Source organism: Vidua chalybeata, chromosome 1 (genome assembly GCF_026979565.1).
Source record: "Vidua chalybeata isolate OUT-0048 chromosome 1, bVidCha1 merged haplotype, whole genome shotgun sequence".
Taxonomy (NCBI): domain Eukaryota; kingdom Metazoa; phylum Chordata; class Aves; order Passeriformes; family Viduidae; genus Vidua; species Vidua chalybeata.
The window spans coordinates 82453448-82471637 of NC_071530.1; the positions used below are offsets into that span (position 1 = coordinate 82453448).

Sequence of the window (18190 nt, forward strand, 5' to 3'; positions counted from 1 at the left end):
GGAAAGTCCATTCACAAGTTGGAATCAAATTTCCTCCACGTTGAGACACAAATCAATCTGGATTTTAAAGAGCAGGTATAGCAGCGTCAGAGTGGATACAGAAAGGCTCTTTAGAAGCTCTGTGATAGATGAGCAAACAGATTTTGCTTTTCTTCTTTCTGTGCTGCTTTCAAAGGTTGTCAAAGGCAATCACCATCAACACTAACTGCATGGGGAGGGAGCCAAAAGCCTTGATGAGAATTGTCAGGTGAGGAACATAATATTGATCTCAGAAACACTGTGGCACCAGATGATCCTTGCAGCTCCTTCTGGCTCTGTAATCTACACATTAGTCTTTACTTCTACTTGAACAGCACACTTTAGACCCTAAGGTACTTTCTGGCCCTGGACAAGTTAAGGTTATATGATTTCCAGGCTCATGCTGAAGATACAACACACTTCATGTTTCAGGTGCAAAGTGATTAAATTGCCCGCAGTGCAGGTGGAGACAACAAACAAAATTAAAATAAGGAAACCCATTAAGTTGTATTGAATTTTTTAAAACTTTAAGAAAGCAAGATGATTTTTTAATGTACCATATGAAAGATCCTAAAATACATAATGATATTCATCAGATCTGTTCAGAATAGACAAGAATATGGCCAAATACAAGATGTTATTTTCCACTCCAGATCTGATCATTTTCTTTGCATTAATTGTCCTCATGCTACAAATGTAACAAAGGATGTTTGAGGTCAAACTGTATGACACCACATATTAAAAGCAGCATTTAACCAATGAAGAAATGGAATTGATGGAGGCATACAGCATAAAGATGACACTTCAAAGGACTTCAAGTAAATCAACAGGACTTCAAGAGATGAAGCCAGAGAGACACACTCTTCTGAATCCCAAAGCAACGTAACATGGCACTTTGGCACTGATGAAATGTTATTACTGGTCTACCGTTGGAAAGCATAAAATTTTAAAGTAGTTATGTAACTGAATATAGCTGTGGATTTATTTTCTTTTTTCATCCAGTTCAACAAACTTCATAGAAGTAGAGGAGACTTAACTTTCTGTTAAATGTCTTTGAATTTCTCTACAACACTATAGGGAAAGGGGAAAACAGAACCACCCAAAACATCATTAATCATATTTGCTGTTCTATTTCCAAGAGCTTGCTTATATAAGTGTAACATTGTAGGAGGCTTAACAACTTTTAAAAATAAATTATTAGTTTTCCATGTACACTGTGGTTTAGCACTGTCCCTTACCACAGCTTTCTCCACCTCCCTTAAACACTGTAAATGGCAGCAAAAGAAAACTGAACCTTGACAGTCTCAATCTTTCTAGGAGGTACACACACAGCTTTCTTGTTCAAGCCTATTCTGTCCCTCTCAGAGGCAGCACTGTGTTCATATGAGTAGTCCAACTTGATGGCCCATTGCTGACATCAAGGCAAAGTACAAGAACTTGATGAAGAAACAGAATTTGTGGAAAGAAGGCCTCTATACTTGGGTTCAGACTTATGAAAATGTCCTGCGATACTGAGATGAGTTTAATTCCAGCTGGACTCACTGAAATAAAATGGAAGGTACTTGGACACAAGTGTAATCAAAACACCTCACTAACCACAGCTGAAAAACAAGAGTATAGTCCAGAGACTTTGATTTGCTGTTAAAAAAAAACATGTGTAGATGAGGAGAAAAAAAATATATTTATCTATCTTATGTACATTATATAGATATAATTTTGCATATTATATATACACATATACAGGCACTAATGTTGTCAAGACATCATATAATGTAAAGCATTTTATCACTGCTAAAATGCTGAATACCACAGAACATACCATGAACTTTCCCTGAAAAATACTGGAATTAACTCATTTCCAAAATAGGAACAGATTTGCAATCCCGAGTTCAAGAAAATATGTATGAGTTTCAAGCCCGTACCCACTGTAGTTCTACTTTGATCTATGTCTTGGAAGCTTGTTAAGGGAAGATTTTGATATCTGAAACATAACACTCCTTTGAGACAGTGCTTATTGCTCTTTTGTGAACTGACTTTGTCAGGATGAGGCACAACATCCATAATGCATTCTGAAAATTTTCTTAGCAGCAGCTACACAATTATCACTGCCTTCTTTTGGCATCCAGTTAATGAGACAGTAACTGCAGTATCATTCAGATACACTGCAATTTTAAATTTTTTTTTAATTCGTTTCTATTTATATGTTCTTTTGGTGAATACATGTTTTTTTAAGAGGAATAGAGTTACTTAGAAAAAAAAGAAATATCAATTTTTCCCTCCTGGTCTAGGAAGGATTCTTTGCTTCTAAGTACAGATTTTCATTTCCCACATCCCTAGTAATATGGGTATAGAAGCATAATTTTTTTTTTCATAACTCTTAAATTGGAGTTGTTAAAAAAAAAAAAAAGATAATAATCCAATAAGCAACAGCCCTGCAGAAACAAACCTAGCTGCTCAGGTCTTAGCATAATACAGTATAATCAGAACCACTATTTTCTCCTTTAGAATTATTTTTAGTACAAGCAGACCTCAACATTTTAGCTTCTGACATGAAAAGCGAACATATTTATTTCTCTTACTTCACCCTAATTAATGCATAACAGTTCTTCTGAACCTCCTTCACAAGCTACAGAATCATGTGCATTTTGTTAAGCAAAATGCTCCAAGTCTTCCCCTCAAGATAGCATGGGTCAGGTCGCAGATTTTTAATTTCCTTCACTAGTAACATTTCAGCTAATTTGTGCTTGCCTTGAGCATCAGGCTAGTCATTTTTTTCCTCTTTATTCAGGGTCATCAGAATTTACAATGACCTACTTCCTTACCGAACAAGCATGTTATGAAGTCTTAATGGATTTTCTGTCTTCGAGACTGTGCTTTCATACTGTGTAAGAGAAAACTTTCAGATCAGAGAAAAGCAATAAGGAAGATCAAAGGTATGGAATGCCTTCTAAACAAGGAAAGATAAATAATTTTCAATTCTGCAGCCTGAGAAAAAAATGATAGAGGAGGTGTGACAGAGGTTTATAAGATCATAAATGATCTGGAAAGGCTGAACTGAGCTTGAAAGTTCAGTCTTTTCCAGTGTAAGAATTTGGGGGATGCAAACAGATGACAGGTTTGAAACAAGCAAAAGATGGTTCTTCTTACAACACAGGTAAGCTGATGAACTCTGTCACAGGAAGCTGTTAAGCAGGATGAACTATACTGAAGAATAAAAAAAACCCACATAAATTAGAATTTTTAAAAGGCCCAGCTAGGTCAGAAAAAGAAGTAAAAAACAGGTTTGTAAGAAAGAATAAGCAAAAAAATAAGCAAAAATTGATTTTATACCAAGGTGTGAGGGAAATAGAAAGACACAAGTCTTGGGAGAAAACTTCCAGCAATTTACAAGGAGCAATTTGAACTTAGAAAGCTAAATGAAAATGGCAGACTTCACAGAATCACTGATGGTTACAGTTGGAAGGGACCACAATGGGTGATCTGGCCCAAACTCTCTGTTTAAGCAAGGTCATCCTAGAGCACATAGAAAAGGACTGTGTCCAGATGGTTCTTGAATATCTCTGGACTTCTGACTTCTGCTAGTTTATAGTCAGTGCTAACCAAAGGGTGCCACTTTCAGAGCTATCAACATTCTAGCAAACAGTTCTAGTTTTCAGGAAGGGAAGACTTATTTAAGGGAAGTGCAAAAGAAGCCAATTTAGCTGCACACATCACAACTGCAAAGAAGCATTGCAGACACAGAGGAGCATCACCTTGAAGCACTTAAGTCCAACTCTTGTCCTACCTCTCAGCTCCTCAGTTCTCTGAGATATCCCATTATGTTTCGTATCAAATCATCCAAACTGAGCCTAGCATGAAGGAGAATCTCAGCACCATTACCTTCCTTGTGCTGTTTTCAAAAACTAAATAACAGCTAATATAAATTTCTAATAAGAACATAAGGAACTGTGTCAGATATTTCAGGGATGGAAAGAGCATTCATTACTGTAAATCCCTTTTCACAAGTGATATTCAATCTTTCTCAAAAATTTATAACAACCTTTCTGGCTTGACTCTAACATTCTGGGCTCACCTCTGCTCTGTACCCTTATATTTCTTTCAGTGACATTGAAGAGGAAAAAAATGTGCTCTGCTACCTGAATGCTCAATGTCTCTCTAGGGACAGCACTGCCTGCTTAGGCAGTTTGCATCAGAAAATCTTTCCCTTCTCTCTGCACCCTCATAGCATCTGCCTGCAGCAATCCTTCACTGCCAGGTATCATATCAGTTCATTACAGAGCAGCATTTCCACACTTTTTCTTCTTTAACTTTGATACTATTGCGATTGCCTGGAACCCTGATGCTGATCAGCAAATGTAAAGTCAAAAGCCAACTACCTCATCATGCAGTAATACACACGTCTGCAACTCCCAGAAGGAGATATGAAAGTTTAATGTTTTCTCATGATGACCACAGCTTATGGATTCAGGGCTTACCACATCCCACATGTGAATATGAAGGGAAGGGATGCCCAAAGGAGAAACTGTCCCTGTGTTATTCACTGCAAAGATATTAAAGTCAAATCTTCATCAAGTTCACCAAGAAAACCACTTCCTAGGCAAAATCATAATGCTGTTTATGAACATATGGAATTCCTCTTGAAAATACATGGCTCTGGTTTATGTTGGAGGTTTCTGACTCTGGTAGTCTGACAGAGGCAAAGCTGCTGCAGCACCACATCCCCACATCCATCCAGTCACAACTCCATACAGTGCATTTATACACATACTTATAGCCAGCCACACAGATCAACACAGACAGAAAAACACAAGATCAATGCAGTACTTGGGCAAACACAAGCTACACCAACATCCTGGTCCTGCTCCCTCTTTGGCTGACCAGGGTGAAAGAAATTTAGTATAGAATACATACATAGTTACATTCTATATCCCTCCAGTAACCGGCCACAGATCTGTTCAATAGCAGACCTGTGGATCATCATCCACCTGCACAAACAAGTATGTCTCTGGTCTGGCTTGGATGCTTCTTCCAGTAGTCAGGCCACATGGCTTCTAACCTCTCCAGAATCCAACCCAGGCTCATGGCCTCATCTCCTACTCACCACTAGTGTGGGCTGACCAGTGATCATACGTGCTGATACACACCCACAAAATACATGTGCCCCAGCTCTTGAGCCCCTCTGACCCACAAGCCCCTAAGTACTAGGGAGTACTTAGACCTCTCCATTCTCTCCAGCTGCTCCACTACAACACCTGGGAGGGACCCTGTGACACAAGGTTTCCATTCTATGGTCTCCCCACACACATATGGGTACACAGAATGGGTATTAGGAATGGAGGTTGAGAAGAAGACAGGACAAACAGCATGGGTCAGGGACAGGGCATGGCCAGATAATGGCACTGACCACAGCCTCTTAATACATGGTCATCTGCTTTCATTGCCTTGTTCATCTATCCTCCCATATCTGTTCCTCCTCCAAACCATTATGCACCCTCCTTTTCCCCACTTTGGTTCCTCCCCCAGACATCCCATCCTAAGTCAGTTAAGTATCCAATTTGCTCTGATTAGGTTATTGGGATTCCTCTGTCACTGCTTACCTGCTCCTTCATATTTTTGAAGATTAGCTTTTAATTAACATTGACGTAACAGCTGATCCAATCTAAGAGTCAGTGGAGTTTAGAAAGCACAGATGATGGATGTCAGCCAAAGGTTGAGACAAGGGAAATATCTAAAATATCCAAATCCAGTGTGTAGAGACACATTGTTTCCAGACAGGACCAGCTGGTTGCAGCTGCAATGATCATCCCAGCAGTAATATGAGAAGGATTGGAGTCACTGCTGAGGCTGCTCCAGCTAGACTAAAATGGCTCTCCAGCACACCTTTCCAGCATGTTTGTAGTCTTCCCCTCTCAGAGGAGGGAAAGGGGCAGAAATTGGCCACTCAAGACCCATCAGTATCAGTCTCTCATTCAAGACCTGCACCAGGCGATTCAAATGCAGAGCTGGGTTTAACACTAACTGTGCTGAGGAAAAGAGTTGGAAAGTGGGATCTGTATTTGTACTCTGTTCTAACCTTGCAGGAGCTTAAAGGTCACTCTAGGACTGACAGCACACGTAGGTCCAGGGAGGATACAGAACATGTTTTAAAAGGTTACTGCTTGATCCCCCACTGTCCCAGGCAGGCCAGCTCTGCTTGTGTGCAACCCCAGGATTTGACTCAAGAATATTTTTAGCAAATGCAGCTCAGTGGAAGCTGAAATAATGTAGTTCAGAGAAAATAACTAGATAATGATTTCAGGGACTATCTGTGCACCATATGAAAGAGATTCTGAAGTGACACAGTCAATACCAATAAGAGTAGAATGGGAATAATCTCTGCATTCAGAGACATCATTGGTGCAGCATCAATAAACTGAACTGAGGTGAGAAAGTTCCAAATATTCAAGGAAAACATTTACTGTCTACATGACTGGATAGCAGAAAAAAAAAAAAAAAAAAAAAAAAAAAAAACCCAGCACCATCGTTGATGCCTGAACAGCAAATAAAGCAAAATCTTTGAGCAAATAATAGAGAACATTATTAAAGGTGCCTCATTACCCACCTTTCAACTTTTCAGTATTCTACTTCTCCTATTTATTAGCATTTATGCTTTTGTATCATTTTTGCACAGATAATTTAATGTGTCTTCTCTGCCCCCTCCTTTTGCTATACTTTTTTTTTTATTGTGGCCATTTCTCCACTTTCAAGACTTTTGAATTGTTATTCTATGCTTATTTTATTAAAAAAAGAAGGGGGGGAGAGGGAAGGGGGGAAGGCAAGGCAAGCCCTAAAGATTTTAACCCACCTGACTGCATTTGATGTTATGAAATAAATTAAACATGATAAATGAGTGGATCTAAATAGTCTGTTAGGGCAAAAGAACTGGGGTTGGAATGCCACCACTTCGCTGCCCTGCTAGACCCTGAGGACACCGTCACAACAGCAACAGGCTCTCCGGGTGTCACACTGGGAGAGTACTATCTCTTCTCTCTGCTCCTGCCTGCTGGCCTGTGTGAGTTGGCTGGAGCAGGCAGACCACCTGGAGCATTGCTCCTTGTCACTATGTCACTATTTGTCCTGCTCTTTCCAGAGGCCAAATTTTAATGACTCACACCAAAGACCAAGCAGTGTGTGTGTGTCTGTGTACATTGAGGTCAGCAGCAGTCAGCATTCAGAGATCATCAGCAAAACCCCAGCTGACTTCCATCAAAAGCTAAAATTCTATCTCATCCCCTACATACCAGAGGAAACAGGATAATTGCATACCTCATATCTGCATTCAGAGTGTGAAGCTCTCTCACACAAGCTGTTGCAAACCTCCTTGAATAATCCCAACAGTTTTACTAAAAGTACATATGTGAGTAAATGCTCATCTGGACACAGTCTTTTCCTGTCTATAAATAACTTCAGTAGGATCTCATCTCTACATATCTAGGGGCAAAGTGTAGCAAGTAATAGGAGTAACTAGGACAGACAAACCTGCTGAAGTTAACCTGAAGAAATATTACTGTGACAGAGAGGCTACAAAAGTAGGACCATAAAGAATGAGAGAGTATTCAAGACAAAGGAGATTGTTTAAGAGGCCATTAGAAATCTTTTAAATGAACAAATTTCTTCACAGCAAAGCTTGATTTATCTCTTTGGAGCAAAACTCAGTTTTGGCTTCTAAAACACAAAACTGTGCTCCAGCTGTGTTGAAGAACTCAGAGTCTCATGCTTCAGAATCTGACCTCATAATTTGCATTCATCAATGTTGCAATCATTTTCCCCAGTTTAAAACTGACCCAATGAACTTTCAAGTCCTTCTTTTCATCCTCTTCTGCACCAGCACATAGTGGCAACAACTGTTTGAACAACAGGCACTGGGATCTTGAGTAGCTAGCATTTTGCATGCATCAAGAACAAAACATCTGCTGCAATCCCTTAGGGTGATTTTGCTCCTTTAGTTTGTTTGTTTCCTGTCCTGCTGAGTCTTCAGTCAATGATGCCCTATCAGCCTTAGTTCTGGGGACCCATAAGCATTTGAATCTTCTGCAGATGTATGCTATTTCAATATTGGTAAGTCGTAATTATTTGTTAAAAGACTAAAGGGCTTAGGATTAACCATGCTATTGTATATCCAAAGACATGGAAGCTGGCCTAAGGTTCAGATGCAGACAGATCTCTGCACAGCTTTGTGTTTCCAGAGCAGCATAAGTGCTTTCACACAGCCTGAACTCCCAAAGCCTGCGGACCTGAGCCGGCCTGGGACAGAGACAGCTTGCTGACTTCAGACCTGTGTTCTTGTGGCTTCTGAGCTGATAGACTGCCACACATCTAGGAGAAAATATATCCTCAAAGGAACAAAGAAAATAAAACTGCAAATAGATATATGAACATAACTTTATGTTCATGACTTTATGTTCATAACTTTATGTCTGATAAACTGTACCCTTTCCTGTTTGCACACAGCTGCAATCAAAGTTGTAACTCATACTGCCCCACTCAGAAACAGGTAAGAGCTAGCAGAGTTCAGGCAGGTGACCTTCGCAGAAAATATGCAGCATACAGTCTTTAGTATACCCAGAACCAGTTCTAAACTGATGGTAGATAAACATAATTTATTGCACATAACTAGAGAGAGGCACAGGAGAGACATGATTTCTTCTCAGGCCCACAGATAACAAATAATGATGCCACTTACTGGGTATGTAGGGACACATATATCTTGAGAGGCAAAAGAATATGCAGTGCAATTTCCAAAGGTACAATCCCTCTGAAGAATTAGGAATTGATGGGTGCACAGGATCATAGATTCATCAGGGCTGGAAGAGACCTACAGGATCATCCAGTCCAACTGGCAGTCAACCCAGAACTATCACTGTAGACCCTAATCCACTAAACAATATCACCCAGCACCAGATCCAGGTTTACTTTAAGGTTTACAAACGATGTCCTCCAGCTGTGTCTCTGCTGGTAAACCAGAGTGGAAGGCACTTTTGAGTTCCATGATCATTGCTTCTGTATAGCTGTTACCTTGCTCACTAGCACCATTTTGGTCTGGGCAAAGCAGTATTTTCCCAGAGCCTTGACATGTCTTAGAGGACAGAATATGTCAGGAGTGTTTTGGAAGAAGCTGACACCTGACCACTGTGTTTGGGGAAGGGAAAGGGGCGGGAGTTTAGGCAAGTAAACAGAAGCTGGGCTGTGCTACCAACTCCAGGGCCAGAGAACAGTTCCCCTTTCACCAGTAGCATAGCTGTCGCTGCTAAGAAAAAACCCCAAAAACGTGGCAGAAGTTTACCTCCTTTGCTCCTGGCCTCCACATGCTTATTTGGGAGCATTAACTGATTCCACCACAGGACCTACAAGATGGGCACTTGGAGGCTGCAGTTAAGGCAGTTCTGCAGCCAGCATTTTACTGAAACACATGGCAGAAGTGTGCTGAGGGAAACAAGGGCTATCCAGGGACTTGCACAAGGACACACTGCCATGAGTGCACAGGAGTGCATGGTTTAGAAGATGATTGGAAGAGGAATGACTTCTACTTGACCAGCAGCTTAGCACTGGTGGATGGCAGGGGCTTAGATGACAAAGAGAAAGATCACATCCTACTGCAGGCATCTACAAAGAGATGGGGTCTTGAACCACTGCAAGGTGGATTCTGACTCACCAAAGTCTTCTCTACACAACAACAGGTGTTTGTGCTCCTGATCCATGTTTTATGCTACACTAAAAGTGGCTGACAGGATGAGGAAATGTATTCACATATTGATAGTGAAAGACATTTTTCTTTTACAGAATCCTTCCAAATGATATGTAGAGCTATACGGTAATTCTTGGAGTATATGAAATGACAAAGCATCATGCCTAGAGTGAGTATCATTCACAGAATTTAATGGTCCAGCTGCATTAAGAAAAGAACTAATTCACAATAAATTTAACAAAAAATACCAGTCTGTAAAAGTACTATGTGACTGAAAAGGCTGGCCAACATCTGTGAAAATGGAAGGAAACCAGCAAACCTAACTCAGATGAAGTAACTAGGATTCTTTACCCAAGAAAAATCATCTGGATGCACAGTATTACAAAATTCTGAATTCATGGGTTTAACCTTTTACTGGTCAGTTATTTACATTAAAGTCATCTATAGAAAGATCTGGCATACAACTGCCTTGCAAAAGGTATGCTGTATAGGTGACAGTTTAGTTGCTGCTTCAGCCTAGAAGTATTCGAATTTCCTAGCACCTGTTTTAATTTTTTTACAGTTTTGGAAGTATAGTAGCCTCAAGGTTGAGCATTCTGACATAGACATTTTATAATTTCAAGGACAGACTGAAAGACTGGGAGCTTGTTCAACAAATTAATTTATATTTTGGAAAACTAAAAATTGCTACAAGAAAATGTCATTTTTAGAATAGGAAAAGCTAAAGTAGTATGAAAGTGATAAACAAATATTCACTGCTGATAAAAATATTAACTTAAACAAAGTTAACACAAATGTCAATCTAATCCTTTCAGTAAAGCGTAAGAATCACTGCTAATGAGTTATTTGGAGATATTTCCATGATTTAAAAAAAAGGAGGCATTTATTACTTATCTTCTGTACTTTGATGATTTCCTACATATCTCACCAGGACTATTTTCTATGCATTTCTCAGATGATGACTTTGGGCTGCAGGTAAATGGTGCTTTGGAAAACCCACATGGCCACCTGCACACATGCTTTCATTTCACAATACAATTCTAGGATTTTGCTGAATCTTCCATCACACTAAGTATTACAGGTCTTCCCTTTACAGCCTCAAGGAGTTTTTGGAAGACATTAATGTTCTCCGTGTTTATGTTTAAACACTCTGAAATGCAATTATATGTTCTCCTACATATCTATACTCTTGTAGGCAAGTGACCTCTTCATAAGCACACTCAAACTGTCCAGATTGCTTTAAAGAAGGAGTGAAACACAAAGTGCATCTGCTGATTGTGAAAATTAGTTAAAAATCCACAGCAGATGGCATTTCAATTATTTGCCTAGATAAAGCATAAAATCAAGAGTAAAGAAAAGGTGCAGTAATAAAAAATAAGCCTGCTGCATTGTGCAGTGCAGGACAGAGCCTTCCTCTCTCAAAGTGGCTCCCAGCTGCTGCACTATGTGCTGAGCCAGACTGCTGCTAGGGTGGGGAGAGCAGAGGGGAAAAGGCACAAGGTACAGGAAGGACAGTGGCAGCTGCTGCTACAAGGAGTACAAGGAATAGAGCCTCTCTCCTTCCGTGGCAGTCACTGCCGTCCACACCTGCAGAAGGAACAACAGCAATTCACCTTGTGAAACTGAGCAGCAGAAAGCAGGAGTTGTTTAAGCTGCTTTACCTTCACAAATAACCTTTCCCCATCTCCTTCAAAATAAAATTATTCAAGGAAAAGGGATAAATTCAGCCCCCAGTAACAGCATTTTGACACTCAGACTGAATGCAGTTCCTACGTGCTTTAAACTTTCACTGTGCAGCTTTACAGCCTCAGGGGTTGTACAGCACTGGATGTACTTAAAGACATGGGCTTTTTTCCCAGACTTTTTTAATAAACATGATTTTTTTCTTGCACTGTGTGATAACAGCATAAACCAATTTCTACTCTATTTCTGAGCCCTAGAGCTGTACATTTTCTTCTTTTATAAGCCAATGAATACTGGTGCTTTTTATTTTTATTTTTCTGCTGTGGCACTCTATTACATAATATAGTTCTTGCAAATATCATCAACTCTTCAATTTACTAAGTTAACAGATGAATTTAACTCAATGTTCTAAACAAAAGGTATAAGCCTTTTGCATGATATGCTGCATGTTATAGATGACAACCAAAACCAAAGTTGTCCATCTTTGAAAATCGTGCTACACTTCTGATGATGAGCTTTTGGTATAATTTGTTTCAAGATGTGTAGTGATGAAAAAATTGATTTTTTTTTTTTAATAAAGCTAATTCCCTTTATCAAGTCACTCTTGTTCGGTTTATTTATTTTTTTTTTCTTTAGTAGGCCATAGCCACTGATTTTTAATTTTATAAGAGGAGACTTCAGCTTAGCTGATGGCAAATGCACAAGATCTTGTGGATGAAGTCGTGGAATTTCCCAATTCAAACATTCCTGAAAATAAATTTTTCATTTACCATTTGTTTTTCTCCCACCACAACAGAACATTATCTTAAGGCTATGAGATCACACAAAGACTTTCACAGAAGTTGTTACAAATTATCTCCTTTGGTGCATGCATTCCTGAACATAGTCCAAAGCCAATATGAAGTTGTATGTATGCACACATGCATTCTGCCTAGCTATAATTGTGTGCTTTTAAAAGCGACCCCTTTTACTGAGCTGTAAGAAGCCACCAAAAAAATCCTCTAATGTAAAAAACACTACTTAAAAAAATAATTTAAAAGGGCAGTTTTTAGTGATTTAGCCAAGGTTTAGAAAACACTTAGCCACAGCTCATGAAAAATGATTGCAAGAGCACCAATATTGCTTGCTGAGAAAGTAAAACTAGAAGACTAGAATAAAAAAATCAGACTCCTCACATAAATCATAGGGGAAAAGAAAAATGGAAGCTTATAGGATGTTCAGTTATTTTGGTTACCTCTTTTTTTAACAGATTAAGAACAAAAGTATCTCTAATGATAGTATCAAGCCTATTTTAGAGATCAGACTGGTTGACTAGTTGATAATAGAACGAATAAAACACAAGTATTTGATAAGAATCTGTTCTGGTTTGGGGAAAAACAGGTTATGTGTTTATAGGAAGATATGGCAGTTAAATACTTTCCATTCCAGGAATAACTGAAAGGGATGTTAAAGTTGTGAAAGTCTTCTGAGCCAAATGCCTTTACCTCAGAATTAGAGTCGTGTTCTCTTAGAGCAGTCTTGGAGCACACAGAACAACGTCCTCTGCTTGGCAGTAGGATTCTCACCTGGAAAGAGGGGGCACAGTCCCAGATTCCAGATCGTGCACCTCATAAAGGTTAGGATTAAATGTTTCAACAGAAAAAAAAACCCAAAACATACATACATAGTTTTTTTTATTTTTTTCATAAACTGAGGCTGGAACACAGGAGTCTTTTTTCCCCCCTTCCCGTCAGAGATCCCGCAGCTGTGCATTAAATTCCCCACAGGAGCGCACGGGAGGCTGAGCCGGGCGTTTCACTGTAGAGGCTGTGTCTCGCCGTGCTGCTGGGCACGGCAGCACACTGACCCCTTTGTAGACCTGGCCCCTATTAGCATTTGGCACGGCTGCAGCTGCTCCTGGCACGCTGCTCTAAGGCAAATGCCCACACTGCAAGAAAAATGTTGATGAAGCACAAGCGAGGACTCAAAGAACAACTGTGAAAGTGATGAAAGGCTTAGCTAGTGCAAAAGCAGGCAACTCGTTTATTTTACTGACAAAAAGGTTATGAGGCAAATTCATGATAGTCTACAAGCACTCTCATGGAAGGAACAGAAATTGGATCCTGTTGGGTCTGTCAGCCTACTGGCCAGAAAAATGAGATCCAAAAGCTGGATGACAAGGCTAGACAAATTCCTAAAAAGAAAGATGAACAGAATTCTAACACTGGCGCTCAACAGCCATGGAAAAAATATGAAGGCTTGTGGAAGCGCACCTCCACCATTCCTGATTTTTAAACCAAGGTGTGTTCCCTCTCCCCGAAAGACATGTAGGTCAAACAGAGACTACTTCATGTAACCAGCAGAGTCTGTTGAAGAATCCTTCTTTGTCCCAGCAGGAAGCTTCATCTCAGTATCTCTAATTGCAACACACCCTGGATCAAGAGCATTCTAAGCTTTGCAGCTTTAAGGAAGTGACTTTTTTAATGTAAAATCTTACAGAGGATAACAAAGGAATGACAAAACCAGTCAGATAGGCTCTGCCAAATTTCAAAATGAGCAGATGCTTCGGAACATTGATTTTTCTCTCTCATAGACTGAAGGTATGATTAACTTTTAAAATGTTATGGGATGCAAATCAGTCACTGAAAGAGGTTGAAAAACTGAACAAGGTCCAGCAAAGGCCTATCAAATGCATTATAAGGCAGGAGAACCTGACATAAGAAGAAAGACTGAAAGAATGGTTGTTCAGCCAAAGGAAAGCTCAGAGAAGATAAAATAGAAGTCTCAAAACATAGGAAGCAATTATAAGGGAGACGTAGGTATTCTCTACTGAAGGATACAAGATATATATACTATAATATCCTTTATGAACTTAAGGTGTATCACTGACAAATGTTATTTCTCTTTTTAGCACAATCAGTATCTCTAGCCTAAGCCCTTATTTGTAGCTTCAATTTTCAAAAGCAAAGAGCACAAAACAAACACTTTTTGCTTACACTCCAAAGTATAAATGATAATAATTTAAAAATGTACATGTAAAAATGAAATGGAATGAGGGAGCATCATTTAGTCCTTCCCACAAATTTGCAAGAATGCAGTGCACTCAGTACCTCCAGGAACTGCCAAGTTATTCATAACACTTAACACATTTTACAAAGACAGAATAGAAAACTAGTAACAACACAGAAAGTAAACATTATTAACAAATTTACAAACTGACAAGACTGCCACTCTTTGATAATGAAACAGAAAGTTACAGAAGAGATGAAAGACAATCATTTTGCCTCACAGACCATGATTTATTTCTTTTTATTCTGTGGAGGTGATGTGTCTAAAAATACATCTTCTGAAAGTATTGTTTTAGATATACCAAGTGTTAATGGTCTACTCAGGTAAGAAAAACAAATAATTTTTGCAAACAGCAAGTTTAACCCAAAATAATTTTAGAGGAGTGGCAAACATTAATACTGCTTTAGCAGTGTATCTATACCCAGAATAAAAGCCATAGGTTAACAAAAAAACTGAAGAGTAATATTCTCTGATTTTTTTCCACTACAAATATCAATAACTGTATTACTGAATTATTTAAATACTACATTAACTGCAGATGTCCAGAGTTCTTGCTTAACATGCAGCACAACTTCACAGCCTTCACAAAAAAAACCACTCAACTAATCCAAATCAGCAAGAAAAGGCAAAACTACCTTGCTCATAATTTAAAATTTCTACAGAGAATTACATCTAAGAACACATGTTGTTTACCAGACTTCAATTTCAGTATTCCGTAGAACATATTCCTGCAGCCATAACTGGAAATAAAATGTATTTTCCTGAACAACAAGTTACAAGGCAGGACATTTGTAAAATCACTTTGAGGCACAGAGTTTCTCAAAGTAAGCCGTAAGTATCTCAAGAGGTTATTTGCTATGGTTATTTGCTAAAACTATTATTTGCTTTGTTCTTAATGCTATTCATAATAAATAGTATGATGTCTGTCTTTCTTGTTCTATTAGTATGTTTATAAAAATGTGTTTACTTAAAAGATTCAGTATCATTTTGACGCAAAAGTTAAAATAATTCTGTTTCCTTAACATGGCATAACTATACTAAAAAACCATTTCTTTTTTTTCAGAATGAAATCTTACGTTTTCCTTAAAAAATACAAATGTCTATCAATGTCAGCTGGGATCGTCACAGCACTACAACTAAAACTGTAATAATTCACCATTTAAAAGATCTTATGTAAAAGAGTAAGGAAAAACAACTCCTAATATTTTGATTTTTACAAATTATTAATCTGCAGTATGTCATGTGGTAGATTATCAGAGTTGAGTTACAATCCAAGATGCAACTGCAAACACTGATGGGTTCCCAAAATGTCATGGAGTCTGGAGCCAGCCGGTCTTGTTCAATCATTGGGACCAATCAGGGTTAGGCAGTAAAATTCCTATAAATGGCTGAGAGTTACAGAAGGAAGGACAAGACCCAGAGCAAACTTGTAGAGGGCAATGTCTTCACAGCAGAACTTTAACCCAGCTGACTTGAGCATATTCAAAGGAACAATGTCAAAGATAACATTTTGCTACTTGGAAAAATTCCCTGGTCATGGAAGGAAGGCCTTAATGAGGTGAGGAGATGAATGTTCTTTACAAACCAGAGGGGTAGGGCACCTACCACAAAACAGCTGCATCACGTATTTTTTCAGGAATTTAAGTTTTCACATGGTAAGTGGCTGTAGATTCCACCACTTTTGTGTCTAATTCAGGAAGACATAACATTACTGACACCCTCATTATTAGAAAGCGAATTACCTGTGAATTAGCAATTCAGAAATCAAGACAGAAATAAGTTTATACTCCAAGCACCCACTAAGGCACTCCTGGCTCATTTACCGGGCAACTCAACGCGCAGTTAATCATTAACTCCACAAAGCACCTACCTGCCAAACCAAGTGCTCCTTTACAACAGCTGTGCCTGACAGACAGACGCTCAGCACAATCGTGTGAGACGCAGAGGTCACGACGCTGGCAACTATAGCATCCCTCATGTTGAAGGGCAGCATGGTGTACACCACAAAAATGATGAACAAGAAGAATGATACCTGTGCAAGACACCAAGACAAAGAAAAAAAAAAAAAAAAGAAGCATGTCAAAATTCACTTTGGAATAAGATTTTAAAAATAGCATTTGATTTTGAACTGTCTTCAGTATAAAGTTACACACCAGTTTTTCATGGGAAAATCGTTGCTAAACACTGAAGAAAACTGATTTAGGAAGAAATAATTTTTAAGCGTTGGAAAATTTACATTTTATTAGACTTAACAAGTGTAGTTTCAAGATACTAAATCATGGTTTCAGACTTACAGAATATTCCAGACTTTTCAAATTTTACTTCAAATTTATACTTTCAATTTTTAATTTTTATTAATACTTTATTTACAAGTAAAGCATTATCCCAGGACTGGTCAATTCTCATTGTGACCTGCATTACAAAACAATCTGCCGAACTCTTCACAGAGCCTTAATTTCAGTACAGAGAGATTTTGAACATCTTGATGACCTAAAAATTCACAATATCATATATGAAATTATGGGGAAAAAAAAAAAAAAAGCTTAAGTTCAGCCAAGAAATTTGATGTAACAAGATTGTATTTCATAAGTATCTACATGACCTATGTCAAATTCCATAAAATCACTACATTTTAAGGTAATACATTTATTTAATCATGAAAACCAGCTTCAGAAAATCACAGTCCATATGCAGAATCTCCTGTCAGCTTCTTTTAAAGGGTACTAGTGTCCAAACTAACCTTATGGAACAAATGCACAGCTCAACACATAACAGCAAAAGGGATTCCTTTGCTGTACATAGGAAAATATATATTTGATGCTGTGCTTATATTCCAAACCCCACCACACACTGGAGAAAATGTAACTAGATTTGGGACACAGGTTTTGCACACATAAGTAAGTAGGCGATTCTGAAAACGCGCCAGCTGGTATATAATTATATCTCCATGTGAGGCTTTCCATCAGCTTGAGTTGACTTGCAAGCCTATTCACCATCCAGCAGCTGCATACACACAGTACAGAACACAGAAAGCTCCCAGGCAGGTATGAGCAGGAGTAATTTGCTGCTCACTTCCCTTAGTGCCGGTCTGTATTCTTCACATCTGCATGTGACAACTCCATAGCCAAAACTGAAGTCTAAGGTATGTGCCCCTGTAGGACAGTGGAGACATTCTTTTCTATCATGGGGACAGAACCAGATGGAGATGATGTCCACTTCTGTTATCCATTCATCTTTCTCCAATCCCTCCATTAAGATCAATCTAGCTCCTTCTTGATCTCTCGTACCCTTTTCAATGCTGTCAGCTCTCCCATATACTCAAGAGTCAAATAGTTCAAAGGCATGAAATGAAAGAGAACTACAACGGAAATTAAGAATAACAAGAAAATACAGCAAGAAATTGCCTCTCTACTCTTCTAATCTACCAACAGATACCACAAGAAAACAAAAGTGTTTGATATCTGGTTGGTTTCAGTCCTCCCTAGAAGTTTTCACAGTGATCAGATGTTAATAAAACCAACAGCAAAGAAAAGGGTGTACAAACTTGGTCTAGTAAGAGAAGGGTTATACCAGTATCATGTTTTAAAACTGTCCAGGCTGAGGAAAAATCAACTGTGCTATTGATAGAACCAACTGGGAAGTTTTAAACTGGAGTTTTAAAACTTGGGAAAGGTATAGAAATGACTGGCAGACTAGAAAAAAGAAACATTGCATGTA

At 38.7% G+C, this 18190-nt stretch overlaps 1 protein-coding gene across 2 annotated transcripts in view; it reads right to left on the bottom strand.

Moving 5' to 3' along the window:
- ADCY2 (adenylate cyclase 2) overlaps positions 1-18190 on the bottom strand; it is a 203609-nt gene that overhangs the window by 124595 nt on the left and 60824 nt on the right. For both annotated transcript variants that reach the window (XM_053936042.1, XM_053936034.1), the window contains one exon: positions 16344-16505. In XM_053936042.1, coding sequence (XP_053792017.1) covers positions 16344-16505 — 162 coding nt within the window. The remainder of the gene's footprint in view (positions 1-16343; positions 16506-18190) is intronic.